The 18637-nt window shown below is 35.4% G+C and overlaps 1 protein-coding gene across 2 annotated transcripts; it reads right to left on the bottom strand.

Annotated features, from left to right (window-relative positions):
• Positions 1-3060: 3060 nt before the first annotated feature.
• LOC142621694 (nuclear transport factor 2-like) lies at positions 3061-17584 on the bottom strand. Of its 2 annotated transcripts, none has more exons than XM_075795030.1 (9): positions 17304-17584; positions 14035-14221; positions 5450-5744; positions 5109-5341; positions 4862-5030; positions 4551-4672; positions 4379-4444; positions 4048-4111; positions 3061-3724 (listed from the first exon to the last, which is right to left on the bottom strand). In XM_075795030.1, the coding sequence occupies exons 2-9, from the start codon at positions 14218-14220 to the stop codon at positions 3492-3494; spliced, it is 1368 nt and encodes a 455-aa protein (XP_075651145.1). In that variant the 5' UTR covers position 14221; positions 17304-17584; the 3' UTR covers positions 3061-3491. The 2 variants fall into 2 exon arrangements, with proteins under 2 accessions (XP_075651145.1, XP_075651146.1); XM_075795031.1 differs by having other exon boundaries at positions 4379-4441; positions 17304-17564.
• Positions 17585-18637: the final 1053 nt, after the last annotated feature.

The raw sequence follows: 18637 nt of genomic DNA, 5'->3' as shown, positions 1-18637 counted from the left end.
AAAAGAGTAATGGAATCCAACTAAAAGGGTTATTTCACTTTGATGATTTTCTATTGTCAACTTGCCTTGTGTTTTACTCTTTAAAAAAAAAAAAAAAAAACCCTCTTTTGTATCCTCCTCACATAGCTATTGTGTGGGTTTTTTTTTTTTCCATGCATATTTTGTGCTTTAGATCTATCATTTTAGATACTTTTTTTTAGTGGTTACAACAATGGAAGGGAAAAGTTAAATATCTGCATTACTAGCTATCATATACTCCCTTCGTTCCAATTTGTTTGACTTGTATTCCATTTTGAGATGTCCCAAAATGAATCCCTCTTTAAAAAGTCAATAAATAAATTTTTTTAACGTGTCCTCCTCTTTATTTAAAGGCTAACATGCAAATTGCACCCTCTAACTTAGTGAAATTCATTTCAGTATTCTAATTTTACTTTTGTTCAATTAAGTCTTCTAAGTTCAAATTTATTCAATTTAGGCATTTTGTCCATTTCCATTATAAAATTGTCATTTAGTATGCAATTAACTAATGAAAAAAAAAATCACATAAAAAAATTTATAAAATATTTTTATTTATTTATAGATTTTTTTATGTGAGAAAAACATTATTTTAATGAAAAATTTTAAATGAAATTGGACGAAAAACCTGAATTGAATAAATTTGAAATTTAAAAGACTCAATCAAACGAAAGTGAAGTTAGAGAACTAAGAATTTTAGTCAAATTTAGAGAGTGCAATTTGCATTTTAGCCTTCTTTAAAAAATCAATACCCTTTTTTCACTAAAATTTAAATTAAGGAGGGTAGTTTTGGAAACTTGTACCATTTAATGTAAAAAACAATGTATTAAATAGTGTTTCCTTAAAAACTTGAATTTTTCTAAATAGATCAAACAAAATAGGATGGAGGGAATACTATATAATAAAAGTGAAGTTCTAGAGATCATCCTTGTGCCAAAAACATTTTCACGCTATGAATAATGGTTGCACTCTTCTTGTGCCAAGGGACTACTCTTCATTCAAGATTTTCTAATTATATAATTCCCTTATAGTTTGGGCCTAGGGTGTTTCAAGTTAAACCCGTAAATTTTAATCAGAATTTTAATTGTTTCAATTCACGCCCCTTAATGAATCACTATTGAATCAAAATAAATTGTAACTAAAACATACAAAGGGTAGTGTGTGTTATTTAAGTTAATTTATTTGTTCTATTTTGGGAGGTTATACGAAATTTAACTCACCTTCCCTCGAAACTATGGTACGGATATTTTTGACCGTTGCATTGATTGGCAAGTAGTTCGAGAATCTCTCACCGAACATCTTCAAGTTGGGTAACAAGTTTATGAGTAGCCTAAGCCAGTCCAATTTGTGCTCACCCTTAATATTATAAATTATTGGACCTTTGGCACACATTATATAATAATTTTGAAATCACATAATAATTAGTTAAGTTACAAGGCAATTAAATCCACACACACACTCTCACCTAAAACTAGAATGCAACTGTTTTTGACAAACGCATCAATTGGAAACAAGTTCTAAAATATCTCAACTGACATCTTCAAGTTGGATGATAGGTTTATAGGTAACCTAAACCCGACCAACTAGTGCTTACACTTATGAATTATAAGACCTTTGACACACTATATAAGAATTTTGAGATTCTATAATAATTAGTCATTTAATTAATGTTATCAAAATATTCACATATTATTAATATTATATAAATTCATGTTCAAGTTATGTCATAAAAGATATTTATATTATATAATAACAATTGGATCCTTAAAGTCATGGTTGCACTCTCCTTGCATCAAGTGGCTACCTTTTAGTTAAGACTTTGATAAATTACAAAACTCCCCTATAGTTTGGGGTGATATTTAAAGTAAACCTTACATTTTAAAAAGTTTTTGATTAAAAGTATGAACTTTTTAATCATTTTAGTATATGCCTTCAATAAGTATCAATTGAACAAAAGTAAAATAAAATCACATAGGCTGTGATTAAAACCTATCTAAACCCAATATATATATCATTTCATGTGAAAGTATAATACCTCTGGTTTACAATATGAAAATAGTAAATTCATTTAATTGTTCACCAAACATTCACAAATTAATAATACTAACTATAAAAACTCATGTCCAAATCATATTATATCTTATATTATATAATAATATTTATGTTTTGCACACCGGTTGTATTAAGTGAGCGCCCTCTCAAAAAAAAAGTGGACGCCCTCTCCATTTAAATTTAAATTAGTTTTTTCTTTATTGAAGTAATAAGTATTTATTTTATTAGTCTAGTATGTTAAACTAGAGTTTGCCATTTATTGGAACATGACTTACAATTTCAAACATTCTTAGCAAATTATTTGGGTTTTATTACATCGGTAATTTATTAAGTACATATACATATTATACAATATTACCTCGGTAATCTCAAAACATATATATTCCGGTATTAAGTAGTATTGAAATATTTCATTTACATAATTAAACCGAAATGAGCTCATTGGCTAAAGGTTCCTCACTCCTAACAATATTATATAACTCGCAACCAATCATGAAATGTGCTTGTTGGTCAAACGGTACTGATAGTCCCTTCATATACAGACTCGGGAGAGCAGAGGGTAGGTAGGTAGGTAGGTAGGTATTCATGGGATTAATAGGTTCATTGATGGTTCATATGTCTGAGGGAGACAAGGTTGCTACAACCACAGGGGCTTCGGGCTAATAACACATAAAATAATGCAAATGGAGAACACGAATATGAAAGGCAGCAACAAACAAAAGTGACTTTTATAAAGAGATAAACAGACAAGTACATAAATGTGAATCACAGAAAGTCACACATCCAGGTTATTACATTCTTTAAAAATAGTTCTTTGAGCTATGGGTTAATCTCAGATTAATTTGAGAATATAGGAAGAACATGTATAATATCTACCAGTTCCAACTTCCAATCAACACACTCAGAACACTCTCCGGAGGTTTTTACATCACGTTAAGATTTCATCGAGGTTGAATGTAAATTCATCAATTCAAGATTATTTTAGACGAAGACTGATTAACCCCAAATTATATACTAGCCAATCATTAATGGAATGCATTCCCAAAAAAAATATAAAAGAAAATAAAGAATCAGAAAAACAGCACATCTCCTCAATGGTTAAGATCATCCCATTAGAAAAACTACAACTATGCAACTTCCATTGAGAGTTATCATCAAAAGTTTCTTAGTGGAGCTGGAGGATGACCTGAAGATGCAAAGCTACCTTTGAACCCAAGAGGGGAAAAGAGCTCTAAACATTTTTACCTAGGGCAAAAAAAAAAAAAACCTAAACTACTGAAAATGCCTTTCCATCTCAATGTCACTCCAACTTCAGAGTCCAAAGGTTAAACTATCTGATTAAATCACTTTCAGTTCTTTGATGCTAGCACTGACCATAGAAACAATTTTGTCAAAATTGGCTTCCAAAATTCACCACTAGAGTTTCATGAGGAAACATTTTGCCTTGGTCCACTGGAACGGCCTCCTCTCCCTCTGCCTTGCTGATAACCTTCACCACGCCCAGCAGGACCCCTACCTCGACCAGAGAAGTCACCCCTGTTTCCATAATCACTTCTACCATATCCCCGGCCACCGCCATAATTTCCACGGCTCTTGAAGCTGTCACTACGATACAATCCCCTTCCAGAAGAGAACCTACCTCTTCCACTACTACCAACTGCAAGAAACAAGAACATGAACCATGTCAAACCCAGCATATAGTTTGATCATCCACAATGATATGCAGCCTCTTTAACAGCCAAATATTAGTTAATATCATTTCCCTTCTCCGAGTTTTTTTTTTTTTTTTATTTTTAAATTCAATAGTTACAATGAGGGAGGGGGAATTTGATGCCATAAACACACCAAGAGATGCCAATTAATTAAGCTACAAGACTCTTGACATTTTCCTTCTCCAAGTATATTAAGCTTTGAATTAACTGTATCAAAATTTTCTTTATATTTTGATGAGAATCCATATGCTAATTCATTCCCAATTACCTCGTGTAGTAGTTCTCTTTATTTCAACAACAGCCTTACGCCCGCCGATAGTGATAGGTGAATCCTGAAATATCACACAACATTTTTTAATAGGCATAAAAACAGACATAAAACCCCAATGATTGTTGTATGGTATGTGCAGAAACATGCAACTAACTGAGTGAAGTTCTCCTATGTCATCAAAAAATAAAATAAAATAAAATAAAGAGAAAACATGTTTGATCCTGATGGCAGCTGGGATGACAGATGGAAACTAATCACTTGCAACATCCAAATTCCGAAAACAACAAAATAAAATTTCAATGAAAATTGAGTATAACAAGGACAATACCTCAATTGCTCTATTCATGGAACTAAATGACTGAAATTCAACAAAGCCAAAACAGTATCCCTGCTGCTGCACAGACCCAAAGCCCCCAAGGGAGGCAGGGGGGAGATGAAACCAGGTCAGGAAATGCTGAACTGAGAATATATTCTATGCATTTTATGCATCCGATACCAACCTTATTATTTCTGACTTGGATGCCTCCTGGCTTGATTGGCCCAAATTTCTTGAATTCCACCTCAAGCTGCTCAGCTGTCATGCTGAAGGGCAGATTACGAATGTAGATAGAGTGGCCCTCAACTGTGAGAATTAAATTGTAGATATTAAAATCACACAGATTTTGGCAAAGTGTTAATGAGAAGCAGGACACTAAGACGCCAAACCATGGAGGTATTTTCAAAATTTAAATACAAGTGCTTTCATGTGGAAGACCACAATGTATTGTACAATGCATGCAAAGGAAAAGAAAACCACAAAGATATAATATACCATCCTCTTGAGTATTGCTACTTTCGGGGGTACCAACACTACTTGGGGCTGATGCTTCTGGAACAGAAGTAGGTGGTACTGATCCCAGTGACTGGTTCTCACTTTTCTTAGGAACCACCTTTATGGTATTAGTAGTAGTTGGCCCTGGACTCCCTTTTATTACTCTGACCTACATGAATAAATAATAAATTTTAAGAAATAATTCTATGGCAATGCTTGCTGGAGAGAAGTCTTTATATGAACTCACAATTGATGCATAAGACTGCTTTGGAGTATCATCCTGCGCTGAAGAAGATGATTCTACAGCTATGGAAACATCGTCACCATTTGAATGAGATGGAGGCTGCACAGCCTCCTTTTCAATAGCCAATTGTATCTCATGCTCGGATGGGTCATAAGATTTCTCAACAACATTTCCATCCTCTTCCACAGGAGAAGTTTCAGAATCTGTTGCTTGAGGATCAGAAACATGAGTGGGCTCTGGCAAATTTAAAAAAAAAAAAAAAAATTAAGACAATATTAAAGGTATTCCTGATGCAATGTCAGAATGGAATAACAAAAGCAATAATAACAGTAGTATAACCTTACCTCGTTCAGATATTATGGGGACTGTTGTCACATCATTAACTCCATTAACTGCATGGTTGTCCAATGGCTCACCATCTTCTACATACCTAAAAACATCATTAAGGACAAAGTATCCATTGTCTTGTGGAGCAAGAAAAAACGATTGCGCAAATTTCCTTCTCAAGTTATCCTTGCCCGTTAGACATCCAGTTACTAACACAGTTACTCCATCCTTATAAGATTTTTGAGCATCTGCAGTCTTTATCTCAGCCTTAAAGCCTTTGTAATCCAAGGATAGAATCTTCTCATTGATGCCCTTAACCAAAAAATAAATAAAACACTTTATTGTCTTTGCATGAAGTAATGCCCTTACCAGTTTCTATTTGGCTGATAGTTGTTAAAGATCACACAGAATGGTTTACGACCAATCAAGTTAACAAAATTTTCTTTAAGACTAGAATTTTTTTATTTTTTGGGGGGCAGGGGGAGTTATGCAACACAGAAATCAAAATGAAATTTGCAGAAAGAAACAAAAGAAAAAAAAGGATAAATCCTAAGAGTTAGCACTTGGATAGAAAACCAAGGAGTCAACGCCTAGAGTTTCCTGGAGTCAACACCATGTGATTGCAAAAAAAATTTAATATTAAGTCAAGCATAACAATACTAAACCTCAGGACCTTTAAATAAAATTCCCAAGCTACAAGACTAATTTTCTAACCAAGCAACATATGAAATAAAGTCCTAAACCTAATAGCAAAAAATAATTATTGACCAATTACATAAATGCAAATACAACTTAAATCCTATAAATTATAATATTTTCTAACAAATATCAATTGGGCCCATTTAGTAACGGGCATCCATAGTCTAGCCATGTGATCAGGGGCATGCATATGGTGTTCGATCCAACTCTCTCGGGGTGGGACAAATTCAACACCATCTAGTTTAGCTTCTGCCAGCACTAATAGTAGTCTAGCAAATCGAGATCTAATTGTTGCCGCTCCTCTCTGGTGATCCAAACAAAGTGTGACTATGGTCGTCCTTTGCAATGAATTAGGTAGCACTACAATTCTCCATCCCTGTTGAAAATAATCTACTCATCCAAAATAGAATTAATATGTTTTTTTACTTGTGGGTGAAAGATTTATAGGTGCAGGATCAAGTATAGTTATGTTGCTGGGATCATGAGAAGACTCATCAAAAGGGATATCTAGAATAATTGCTAAATCCTTAATATTAAAAGTAGAGCTAATGTCATTAATCAGATAAAAGGTCAATGTGGAGCCAACCGTTTCAATACTTTGAACAGTTTGGCAATATAGGCTTGAAGTTGCGTAACTGTTTTGGAGGGAAACTTTAAAACCATGAAATAATCCCCCAGTGGAAATAGCATATAATTAATCAACCTGGATTTTATGTACACTTGGAGATTGCTTGCTGATCTCATGTTGTAATTTTTTGGATATGAAGTGTCAATGACCCTACGGACTCATATGCCTTTAACTGATGGTGATCAAGAGGGGATCTAAAGGCTCCTATGGTTTTGACCATGTATGCCTTCAAACAAAGTCATTCCTATAGACATAGCAATATGACTATCGCATGCAAATTGTGTGGTGGGGGAAATAAAATCATCATTCTTTTCCCTTTCAAACTCTTTTAGTTTTATAATGATTAAGCCATTTTTCTTAGTTGCATTTTTAGGCAGTGCTAATGTACAGTCAACTTCACTCATCTTAGGTGCATCAAGACTACTTTCTAAGAGCTCTAATTGAGGCGCTATAGCTTAAATGCTACCTGGGTAATTAGGGCTGCCCTCTCACTCTTCATCTATGTCTTGGATTTCATCAATGTTAGACTTATTAACTAGTTTCTTCAAGATTTTTCTTGCATCCTCTTGTTCTTGTCCCTTAATCAGGAGTTTTATTGGGACAGGCTAGTACATGACCAAAGATTAGGCATCTAAAGCATCAAGCTTGGGAATTTTGTTTAGGATTCATTAGCCACTTCTTACCTTTAGTTATCTTTGCTTAAAGGTGTGTTGTTGGGTTTGGGCCGGAGCTGATGTGGACCTACCAAAGACTTAGGCCGCGTTTGGTTAGGTGTAAAATATTTTCCGAGTGTAAAATAATTTTAGGTAAAAATATTTTCGGGAAAGGAAAATATTTTTAGGTGTTTGGTGGCATTTTAAAAAATACTTTGGAAAATATTTTCAGGCGTTTGGTAATATTCTGAAAATGCAAATTTTCTACTGATTTCTCACATTTTCTCAGCCATTTTCTCACATTCCAAACAAATTTTATAATAGAAAATTACAATCCATCAACTTCTAAACAAACAAAAATCAAAACAACACCATGGGCAAATCATTCCGTCAAACTGAGAGAGGGAGGAGAGGGAGGTGAGACAGGGAGGAGGAAGAGAGAGATCGGTGACCCACCGATCTCGCCCAGCGCGAGCTCGAGAGCGCGATCTCGCCCGGCGCAAGCTCGACAGCGCGAGATTGCGCCTCGATCTCGCCCTGCGCGAGCTCAACGACGCGAGCTCAACGGGGGCTTTGGGTTGAGGACGACGATCTTGGCTTCACTGGCATGATCTGACCGATTCAGCGATCTCCCTCTAGCTCTCTCTCTCTCTTTTCTGGTGTGGGTCGTTGCTCTCTCCCTCTCCTTCTCTGTTTTCCAACAGAAAATTCTATTTGAAGGTAAAATAGAAACGGAAGTGATTTTCAGTCTGGGAAGGGGTATTTTACGGTCAATGGGAAGTGATTTTCAGTTTGACCAAATTTTCAGTTGTTGCCAAACACCTACAAATGCGTAAAATATTTTCTGGAACTCATTTACTGTCCAACCAAATGCAGCCTTACTACCAGAAGACTGAGGGTTACTAGATGTGGATTGGGTTTCAAGTCGCCTCACAAACTGGGGTCTGGTTACCAATTCATAGTTTTGAACACAGTATATGCTTGGGCTAAGGTATTTGATCTCCTGTAGAACAAGTTTCTTCTTGAGGTCTTTATTCAGACCTTTCCTAAACCTACTGCACCCTCAAGGTAATTGTCTCATCATTAAGTATACTGAATTTCATCACGTATTCATCAAATTGTGCCATGTAGTCAGAGAGGCCTATTTCTTTGTCTCAGGCTATTCCACTGATTAGGAAGCTTAACTTGGTAGAATTGGGGTAGGTAATTTTCATAGAGCTTTGCCTTCATCTCTGCCCAATAAAGTATAAGGGGTTTGTATATCCAAGCAAACAGTTGTTCAATACTTTTCCATAAAATTTTTGTTCAACTTATGAGTTTCATTTTGGAAAATTTGACTCTTTAGTCCTAATTCCTAAAGCAACTTAAAACACTCAAAGAAGCAATTCATTTTTTTTTTATTGGTAAGCTACACATACATCCAGTGGATCTTGAATCTATGACCTCACCCTTCGTTCCATTATTATGGGAGAACAAATTGACAATTCAGCTATGATTCATTGGCCAAAGTAATCTGTCTCATGTAACCAGTTAGTCAACACTAGTGGATCAAGATGACTGTCAAATGTAGGCACTTCAACTCTTATGTTCCCTCTTATCCTTCCATAAGAATTTCTAGGTTCCCTGGGATCATCATGAATATTTATCCCTGACCTATGCCTTGATCCCTATAAAAATTACCTTCACGAATGTTCCCAGAGGGGTGGTATGTTATAGCCTCCTGCGTGGAATGTGCCTTCATTGCTATAGGTCTTTCTTTGGAAGGACGTCTTTGATGAGTCAAACAGGCATAAAGGGAATCAAACCTAGTGTCCAACTTCTTGGCCTTTGCAAACAAATCTTGTATAACTTTCAAAATATTTAGAGTTTGTTCCATGGTAAACTAAGACTTGTAACAAGAAATATAAGACCACTACGCAAATGCATTCATGGGGCATGCTCAATATAGCTGCTATTGAGATTAACAAACAAAACCCTTCACAGTTTAGTTTTCAATATAAAATAAAGGCTAACAAATACAAGTGGCAAAATTTGAAAACTAATACCTTTTTAATATTAATTATTTAAATTTCCACTGTTTTGAAATCATTAGGGAATCTAGCCTTATTTCTAAAATCATGTTTTGGAAACTTGATTTTAAGTGTTAAAACCAAGTTTTTTCAAAACATGATTTCACATTAAGCTCATCCAATTCAGTAGAATTTTTAGTTAAGTTGTGTTTTCAAAACACTATTTTTTTATTATAAAAAAAAAAGGCTAGATCCCCCAATAACTTCAAAACAGTACCAATATAAATAATTGTTATTAAATAATATAGTTTTACAAAATTTTCCAGGAAACTTGGTCCATACTTCAAACTGATAAATTGCAATCAGGTAGTGATAGAGTTCACAGTACAGAAGGTGTCCTAATAAAAGTCAACTTTCTAAGCTAGCTCAGTGGTTATAATGAGGATTAAGTGCCTACATAAAGAAAATGACGTGAATTAAATGGTAAATTGAATCCGCTATAGAAAGAGGAAGTTCAGACCTAGGTTAGAGGATATTGCTAACCTGGACTTGATCGGTTACTACTACAAGAGCTTTGTACTTTTTGAATACCAAAAGGGCCCAACATTGGATGTGTGGACCTAGATGTATGGGCTTTCATACCCAATGACCTCCTGTCCATCACTTAACAAAGATTTCCTCCCTTTCAAATCAATTCCAAATCAACATTTACAAACAAAACCCTGAAATTAAAGAACCAGTGGGGAAGTTTCCCAAATACGACAATAAAATTGCTTACGAATGCAAATCAATTTGAAGAGATGCTCAAGGCAATGATCAGGTGCAATCCGGCGATGATTGTGGATGTCTTTGTGGCAAGCCTCAACTTAAGTGACGATCGAATGCTCAGTTTAGGAGGCACTTGGGGTGCAAACCTGGGTTTTGGCAGTGATGCACAAAGACTAGGAGCGAAACAAACAATGATACTTGAAGACCATGAGGCTTTTTTCAACTCATCATACATTATCAGTGTCAATCTTGTGATTGAAGCTGACTTTGCCAGTCCGGCAATGATTACAGATGTCCTTGTGGCAAGCCTCAACTTAAGTGACGATTGAATGGCTCAGTTTAGGAGGCACTCAGGGTGCAAACCTTGGTTTTGGCAGTGATGCAAAAAGACTATGAGTGAAACGACGATACTTGAAGACCACAATACTTTTCTCAACTCATCTTACACTATCAGTGTCAGTCTTGTAATTGAAGCCGACTTAGCTATCTTTCGACTTTTATCAATGGAACGATGGTACATTTTTTTTTGTTTGTGTATTTTATTGGATAACAGTATGGGTGATTTTCCTTGGGTACTTGAGTGGGTGATGGTGACTTGATAGATTGTGGGTGGCTTATCATCTGGGTGTGGGAGTTGCTGGTGATATTCTTGATCAAAGGTGGTATGGCATTTCAAAGTTGGTGTCTGAGGGTGGTGACTGTGGTGGATCGAAGATTGCTCTTTTACCAAATTTGATGCAACTCAAAAAGAATTTTTTTTTATAAGTAAAACTCAAAGAAATTTGAGGGAAAGAAGGAAAAAAAAAAAAAAAGAATAAAACTTAGGAGTCGACGCCTAGAGTGGGTGGCCTGAAGTCAGCATCAAGTGGAATTGAAAGCTGATGAGTCAGCATGTAGGATTCTTAGAGTCAACACCAAGCAATTAGAAAATCCCAAAGAAATCTTATAACCAAATCAAGCATAACAAAACTGAAACTTGGGGCTGTCAATAGAAGTCCCAAGCTACATTTCTAACTTTCAAACCAAGCAAGTAAAGAATATAAAGTCCTAAACCTAATAGGAATAAATAATTCTTGACCAATTACATAAGTGGAAATAAAAATTAAATCCTATAAATTTTAATAATGTATAATAAATTTCAACTGGGCCAGTTAGTATCTGGTGATTGCAGGCTCTAAAGAAAATAGTAACCTGCTATGTCTTTTGCCCAATTATTGCCCTTACTTTTTATTTTTTTCCCTGGGGGGGGGGGGGGGGGTGAAGCATCTAAAGAAAATAATAACCTGTTGTGTCTTTACACAAGGTGACGCCCTTTTTTATTATGACATGGAACACCAAGGTAGGGATACATGACCACAACCGCCAAAACCATGAATTAGGTAATCTAGGAGAACTCCTAGTGGGGATTGAACCTAGGATATCTAGGTCTAAATCTCATCCCAAGCCTCTAACCACCGGCTGCACCTTGCACCTTTACAAGTTAACACCAATGAAGCACGGGTGTGTTTTCGGATTCGGGTGCGGGTGTAGGACTCGGCAAGTTTTGAAAAAGTAAGGTGCGGGTGCGGCGGGGTGCGGCAATTAAAAAATTGTTAAAAATATTTTTATTTATATTTTTGATATATTGCTAAGCATCTTTTTCACATTATATAAACATATACCAAATTTAAGAGCAATAGTAGATAATAACTAAAACATGATGTTCATAAATTAAATACAATCCACTTAATACCCTTTTTCAAGAAAAAATTAAATTAAATTAAATTAAATCCTTAATACCCCCCACTTAATAAAGCCACCTTCAAGTGGGTTTGAAAATTGTTTTTTTTTTTTTTTCCTTTTTGCCCTCAGTTATTTTTGTTTTGATAAACTTTTTGCCTTCAGTTAGCACAATTGTCGAAGTAGCAAGAAAAGCAGGGCCCTGTAGTGGCAAACTATTGTCGAAGTAGCAAGAAGCAAGGCCCTGTAGTACCAAACTGAGAGACACAGAAAGAGAGACTTTCTTTTCTTCTCCGAGTCTCCGACTTTCTTTTCTTCTCCAACTTTCTTTCTTCTCCTAATAATTCTATCATCTTTCCTCTCCATCTTCGCTGGCTCAAAAGACCGTCAGTCACAAGTTTTTATCCATTTTTTGTTTGTTTTCATTTTCTTGTTCGGCACCAGTACGGTGTGTTTCGGCAGTTTCGGCCGATATGGACCGATTCGGTGCGAGTCTGGCCGAGTCTACGCCGCGTCAGTGCGAGTCGTGAAAAAAAGAAAAAGAAACAAAGAAAAAAAGAAGGAGCTGGATGCAGCACCGACGCGCAGGCAGCGGCATCCCTCGCACGTCGCCACGTCAGACGCAGGTGCAGCGGGCATTTTGCCACGTCCGTGCATCCCAAGTTAACACCAGGTGATGCACTTACAAGTTGATATTTGATTGAGTTGTTCAAAACACCTCAGAAATGGTTTACTACCAATCAAGTTAATAAAATATCTCTTTAAGACTAGGTTTTTTTCATTTATTATTAGAGAGAGTTGCTAAAATACAAGGTGCAACCAAGTCAAAATTTACAAGCACATTGAATGTGTTTTGTCATGGAATGTTTAAAAATGAAACTAGTAAATTGTTACCCTCTATTTACTAGTGAAATTTTATTTCAATATTGGAATATTAGTAAATTACTTAATAGCCCATTTTATATCTGCATATATATAAGTCCCACACAAAATTGTCAACAGCATACCGTACCAATCAATATTTACTATACTGACCACTAAAACAGTATAAATACCACCCTGAAATGAACAGGATAAAATATCAGCTTCAATCGGGGTTTTCGAATGTTTCAGCCAATATTTCCATTTAGGACGGAGAGTTGAAATCGAAAAAATATATATAAAAAAATGAAAGGGGTTATGAAACATACTATTTGGGCTAATATATTGGGATAATGTAATTGAGATAATAGATTGGACTTATAAAATATGTGGACTTTAACATTTATACACACACACACAAACAATCCCAAAATGGTACACTAGTCCACTTAAACGATCTCTGGTGCAATATGTCAACTTTGGTTTCACAAATAGAATGTCAAATGTTATTGTTAAATTACTAATTCTGCCAAAAGCTTTAACTATTAGGAAATAAATTTAACCATTTAACCACAATTTTAACAGTCCCCTTCTTGTGTTGCTTAAACTCCCTCTTAATAAGTGGGGCCCAACATGTGAGGTTTTTAACATTTTAAATGGGAGGTAGAGTAGAGACAGGAATTGAACTCAAGATCTCCTACTCTGATATCATGTTTAATTACAAATTCACCATTTCCTAATAGCTTAAACTTTTGGGAGAATCAGTAATTTAACAGTTATATTCAAATATAAAAATTTTCTTCTCTCTAACTTCAAATTATCCTTATGATGGATTTGCTTAACTTGCAACAACTTATTCTAACCAAAGGCATTAGTTAGAATCTGATATAAGCTAGTTGCCTAGATGCTATAATAAACAGAGCACTTAACCTTTTGTTGATGGGCAGAATCATGCAGGTATGAGCATTTTAAAGCAGCCATACATCAAGTATTTTTTTTAAGCCAACAAAAGGTCACATTTTAAAATGTGAAAACTAGTCCTGGTTTATCATATTGTGCAAATGATGATAACTCCTGAATACTTGATCAGTTTTCTATGCCATAGAATGACCTTGTCATCTAACCTAAACAGTGATAACAACATAAAAAACTATGAACAATGGCTCTTCTATTCAATAGACAATAATTGATTCCAATATTTATCTTTAGGATAATTCACTGAAAAAGTTTTACAAACCCAATTAATAATGAATCAAGAAACGTACTTGCATGGTTGTCACTGAGTTCATCACACCATTAGAATCAGGCCGGCTTAGCACACTTGAATCTTGATAGAATCTATATACCAATTCTGGTGAGTGGTGAAGAATATGGTAGTACTGCTCAACAAAAGCATTTCCAACCACTTGAGCACTGGGGGTAGTAGGAGGATTTGCAGTTTGCAAGGCCATTCTGTTGAAATGCCAGAACAAGAATACTCAAAATTATCTCCCACATCTCTTAAAAGTAAAACCACTAAAAATTGAAAAACAATGATCCATGGAATATCTAGGCCCCAACAGATAAGCGAGACAAACAGGCCTTACTTTTAATCACATTATTGCTGTGATACGATTAAATGATATTAATGACATAATCACCAATGTTCTGTTAGCACCTAAACAAATCAATAGACTTGCAAAAACCAAGAAGATATCTTTACACCTTCAAGATTTTTTTTAAAAAAAAAGTTGACATTAACAGAAAGATTTTGTGGTCTACAGATATTCTCAAGAACAGATTTGGAGGTAAAATTGCTTCCTTCCATGAAAGGTGATTATACTTGACTGAGCCTGATCACCTGTACTCCAGTGGCAGTTTATTGATCCCCATGCAGATGTTATTTCAAAGGAGAAAAATGGTTAATTATGAGTTTCAAAGTGAGTCATGAAGCGTATCAAGGGATTGAGTGAGTTTTTAGGCATCTCCTATGAGGGATTAGCTGCTATTAAAAAAGGAAAAAGGATGGCAAGAGAATGATGGCTCCTCTAGTAATAGGAAGAAAGGGACAAAAACACAGTAAAGGGTAATTGAGAATTGGAGATTATCTTGTTCTACCAATTATGATGGTAGGGAGGAGGCAAAAGTCACAGGGTATTGGTTACAAAATGAAACTTTGAATATTATCCAATGTTAGGGAGACTAATGATACTAGGAAAAGAGCAGTGGTTAAGAATATGCTGCAGGCTGCAGCAATGGAGACCTGTTGAGTTGATAAAAAAGAAGATTGATTGGGTTTCTTTGGGTCAGGCAAGAGGTGTGTTCTTGATATGGGATAAGAGAATGGTGAGTAAAGAAGAGGAAAGCTTGGTACTCTTACCCAAATTATTATTATTATTTTTTGATAGGTAAAATAAGATATCAATAAAAAAGACTACTCCATGGAAAAAAAAATGAGGTAGCCAGAAAAATACAGAAGATATACAAAGCTATGTCTATGGAAGAGGGTCATAGGGGCTGAGTACAAAGAGATTTGGGGGTCAAAGGTGTTTTGCGGAGGTTAGTGGTGCTCATGGTGTGAGTTTATGAAAGAATATTAGGCATGGTTGGGAGAGGTTCTTGAAGTAAATTAGATATTTAAAGGGGGATGGTGGTTGCATTCATTTTTGGCATGATTTTATGGTGTAGTGATTTGCCTATTAAGAGTTCTATTACCTACTTTGTTTGCCATTGCAGTGAATAAAGACATTGCGATAGCAAATTACATGGACAGAGTGTGTCCCACTTTCTCTCAGGAATTGCATGATTAGGAGCTTGAATCTGTTGAGAATTCTTTTCACTTTTTGTGGATCATAGAAATGGGAATGGAATGAATAGGATGGGTTGGGTGGGTAATATCTAAGAATAAAAAGTTTGATGTGAGGTCTGGCAATCAGACTTTACAAGGGGATGTGTTGCGGACTTCCCATGAAAAGCAATATGGAAGGCAAAATTTCTGATAAAGGTCACTCATGGTAAAATCCTAATAATGGACAATCTAAGAAAGCATATATAATCATTGTTGATTGGTGCTGGAGAGTTGATTAGTCGAACTTTTTCTACACTGTGATATTGCTTGGGAGCTTTACACTATTGGGAGTTTATTAGGCAATGCCTAAATTGATTAATGAGCTTTTTATTGGAGAGAGTTTTGAGAGACTTCAAAGTTTAAATGTGTGGCATGTGATTCCTTTCTTGATGTTTTTCAGAATGGAGATCTCCTTGCTTCAATTGAAACTCTTATTTCTCAGATCTTTGTCTGATTGGTTGGGGGAAATTGGGAGTTTTGCTTCTTCCTCTTTGCCGAAAATTTTAAAATCATCATAATTATAGGTCTTAGTTTTTTCTTGCATTGTTCTTGTATACTTCACATGTACTAAGCTTTGTCTTTAATAAAAGGGTAAATTACAATGAGCAACCCGAGGTATAACTAAATTAGACCGCTATACCCATATCTTAAGAAATGATTCTCCAACCCAACATAATTCAAAAATGAGGGTAGAGTGTCAATTACTTTGACCATTTGAGGAGCATCATTTCTTGAAAAATGGTTATAACAAGTCTAATTTCGCCATTCCTCAGAGATGTCAACGTAATTTACCCTTAATAAAATTTCTATTATTCATTAAAAGAAGCTCCACAATGTGACCCGACAAAGATAAAAACCAGAGTCATAAATATGATGGCTTCTAGCATTTATTCTCTTTGACACAGAGTGTTGATGGGTCGGTTAAGGGTGAACGTGATAGGACTTTAAAAAGATTACAAGCACTTACACCTCTACTATAGGAACTGGCATCAGGGGAGTGACTAAACTAAAATAACAGTCCGGAAAAAATTCACATTGACAAAGCTAGAAACAAAAGGCTATAGATATTAACATCACAGCAAGCAAGTGCTACAAACACAAAACACATTCTTTATAAAGGACAAAGAACCAGGCTTTAATACATGAATCTCCACATTCTCACATAAATCCCAAGGTATAGATCAACTCAAAGAAAATCACAAAACTAAGAGCCAGACAATTTGTGAGTTCATAAGCTGACAGGTCTAACTGCATCCCAAAATTTTGGAAAAGATTTAGATCCTCAAAGCAACATCAGCAATTTCCTTGGATCCAAACAAAGCAATACCCAAAAAATCTAAAACCCTAAACCAAACTCGGAACACAAAAAATCAAGAAAACCCATTTGAGGGAACAAGGTATATTTGCTAAAATCGACAACCCATCTTTCCAACATTCACACCAACCAAGACTTAAAATTAAACCAAAAAAAAAAAAAAATCAATAATTTAAAAAAAAAGAAAGGGTTGAGCTGCCTCATTACACATAATAATTCCTGATTGTAAAAAGAAAGGTAATTTATTTCTCTATGAACAAAAGGGTATTCATTTATAAAAAAGATTGAGCAAAATAAATGCTATATAAAATTTTAAGCAAAACCCAAGAAATGTTTTATGGGATTATGTGAAAATTGAATGCTTGTGAGTGTGAGAGTAAGAGTGAGAGTACCTCTTTGTGGAAATGCTTAGCTTTCTTGCAATGGACTCAGATTGGCTACGATGAGATGGTACAGTATCTTCACCACCGGACTTCAGAGAGAGAGAGAGAGAAACAGTTGGCGCACGAAAAGAGAAATATTGGAGAGACCCTGAAAGCTACTTATGAACTGTGATGTAATTTTTTTCGCCTTTGGGGTGTAATCAGCATATGTCAGGTTTCTTTCTATGCAGTTTTTCCAGTTATGAAAAAGGAGATGAAAGAGATTTTTTTTTTTGTAAATTTTTTTTAGCAGATTTTATTGTTTATTTTAGAATCAAAGAAATGAAGGTGTTTTTGTATGTCTACATTGTCCTAATTAAAGGTCCTATGTATGCTTCTATTGTATTTACAATGTAAATCTACATTATAAAACACACAAAAGAGTGATAAATATTGTATATATTTACAAAAATGTACAATATTTATTTCTATTTGTAAATGTGCATAACATTTATCACTTTTGTGTATTTACAATATAAATTGCACTGTATAGTATAATATAAAAGAAGAATTTCTCATAATTAAATACAAAAACTACTTGTAAGGTCCAGGGTAATACCAGGAGAAAATATTAAAATAACATTAATTTTCAAACAATATAATTAGTAGTTAAGTTTTACAAACTATATTTTTTACTAGCATCTCAAGTCTAAAAGACTCGATTTTAGGGCTATAAATCGAGTCTTTAATGCTCGATTTTTATGGTCTGTTTCTGTCTGATGTGATATTTTTTCCACGTGGCGACTACTTAGAAATCGAGTCTCTAAGACTCGATTTACAAGCCAAATGAAATTTGCTCTAACTCTATCCATTCCCAGAGCAAAACCCACCACAAAAAAAAAAAAAAAAAAAAAAACGGACGCGAGTAAGCCCACCGCCCAGGCAGCACGCTGCCTGGGTGCGCGGTGGCCTGGGTCGCGCGCCCAGGCCTCGCGACCCAGGCCGTGCGACCTGGGCGCGCAGTGGCCTGGGCCGCACGACCTGGGCGCGCGGTGGCCTAGGCCGCGCGACCCAGGTGGGCTGAGTGCGTTCGTTTTTTTTTTTTTTTTTGGTGGTGGGTTTTGCTCTGGGAATGGATGGAGGCAGAGGAAATTTTTTTTGGTTGTAAATCGAGTCTTAGAGACTCAATTTCCAAGTAGTCGCCACGTGAAAAATGCCACATCAGACAGAATCAGACCATAAAAATCGAGCATTAAAGACTCGATTTATAGCCCCAAAATCGAGTCTTTTAAACTCGAGATGCTAGTAAAAAATATAGTTTGTAAACCTTAACTACTAATTATATTGTTTGAAAATTAATGTTA

This window comes from Castanea sativa, chromosome 1, assembly GCF_040712315.1.
Source record: "Castanea sativa cultivar Marrone di Chiusa Pesio chromosome 1, ASM4071231v1".
Classification (NCBI taxonomy): Eukaryota; Viridiplantae; Streptophyta; class Magnoliopsida; order Fagales; family Fagaceae; genus Castanea; species Castanea sativa.
Note: the sequence above shows the minus strand (reverse complement) of the source record. Positions and strands in the feature narration are given on the sequence as shown.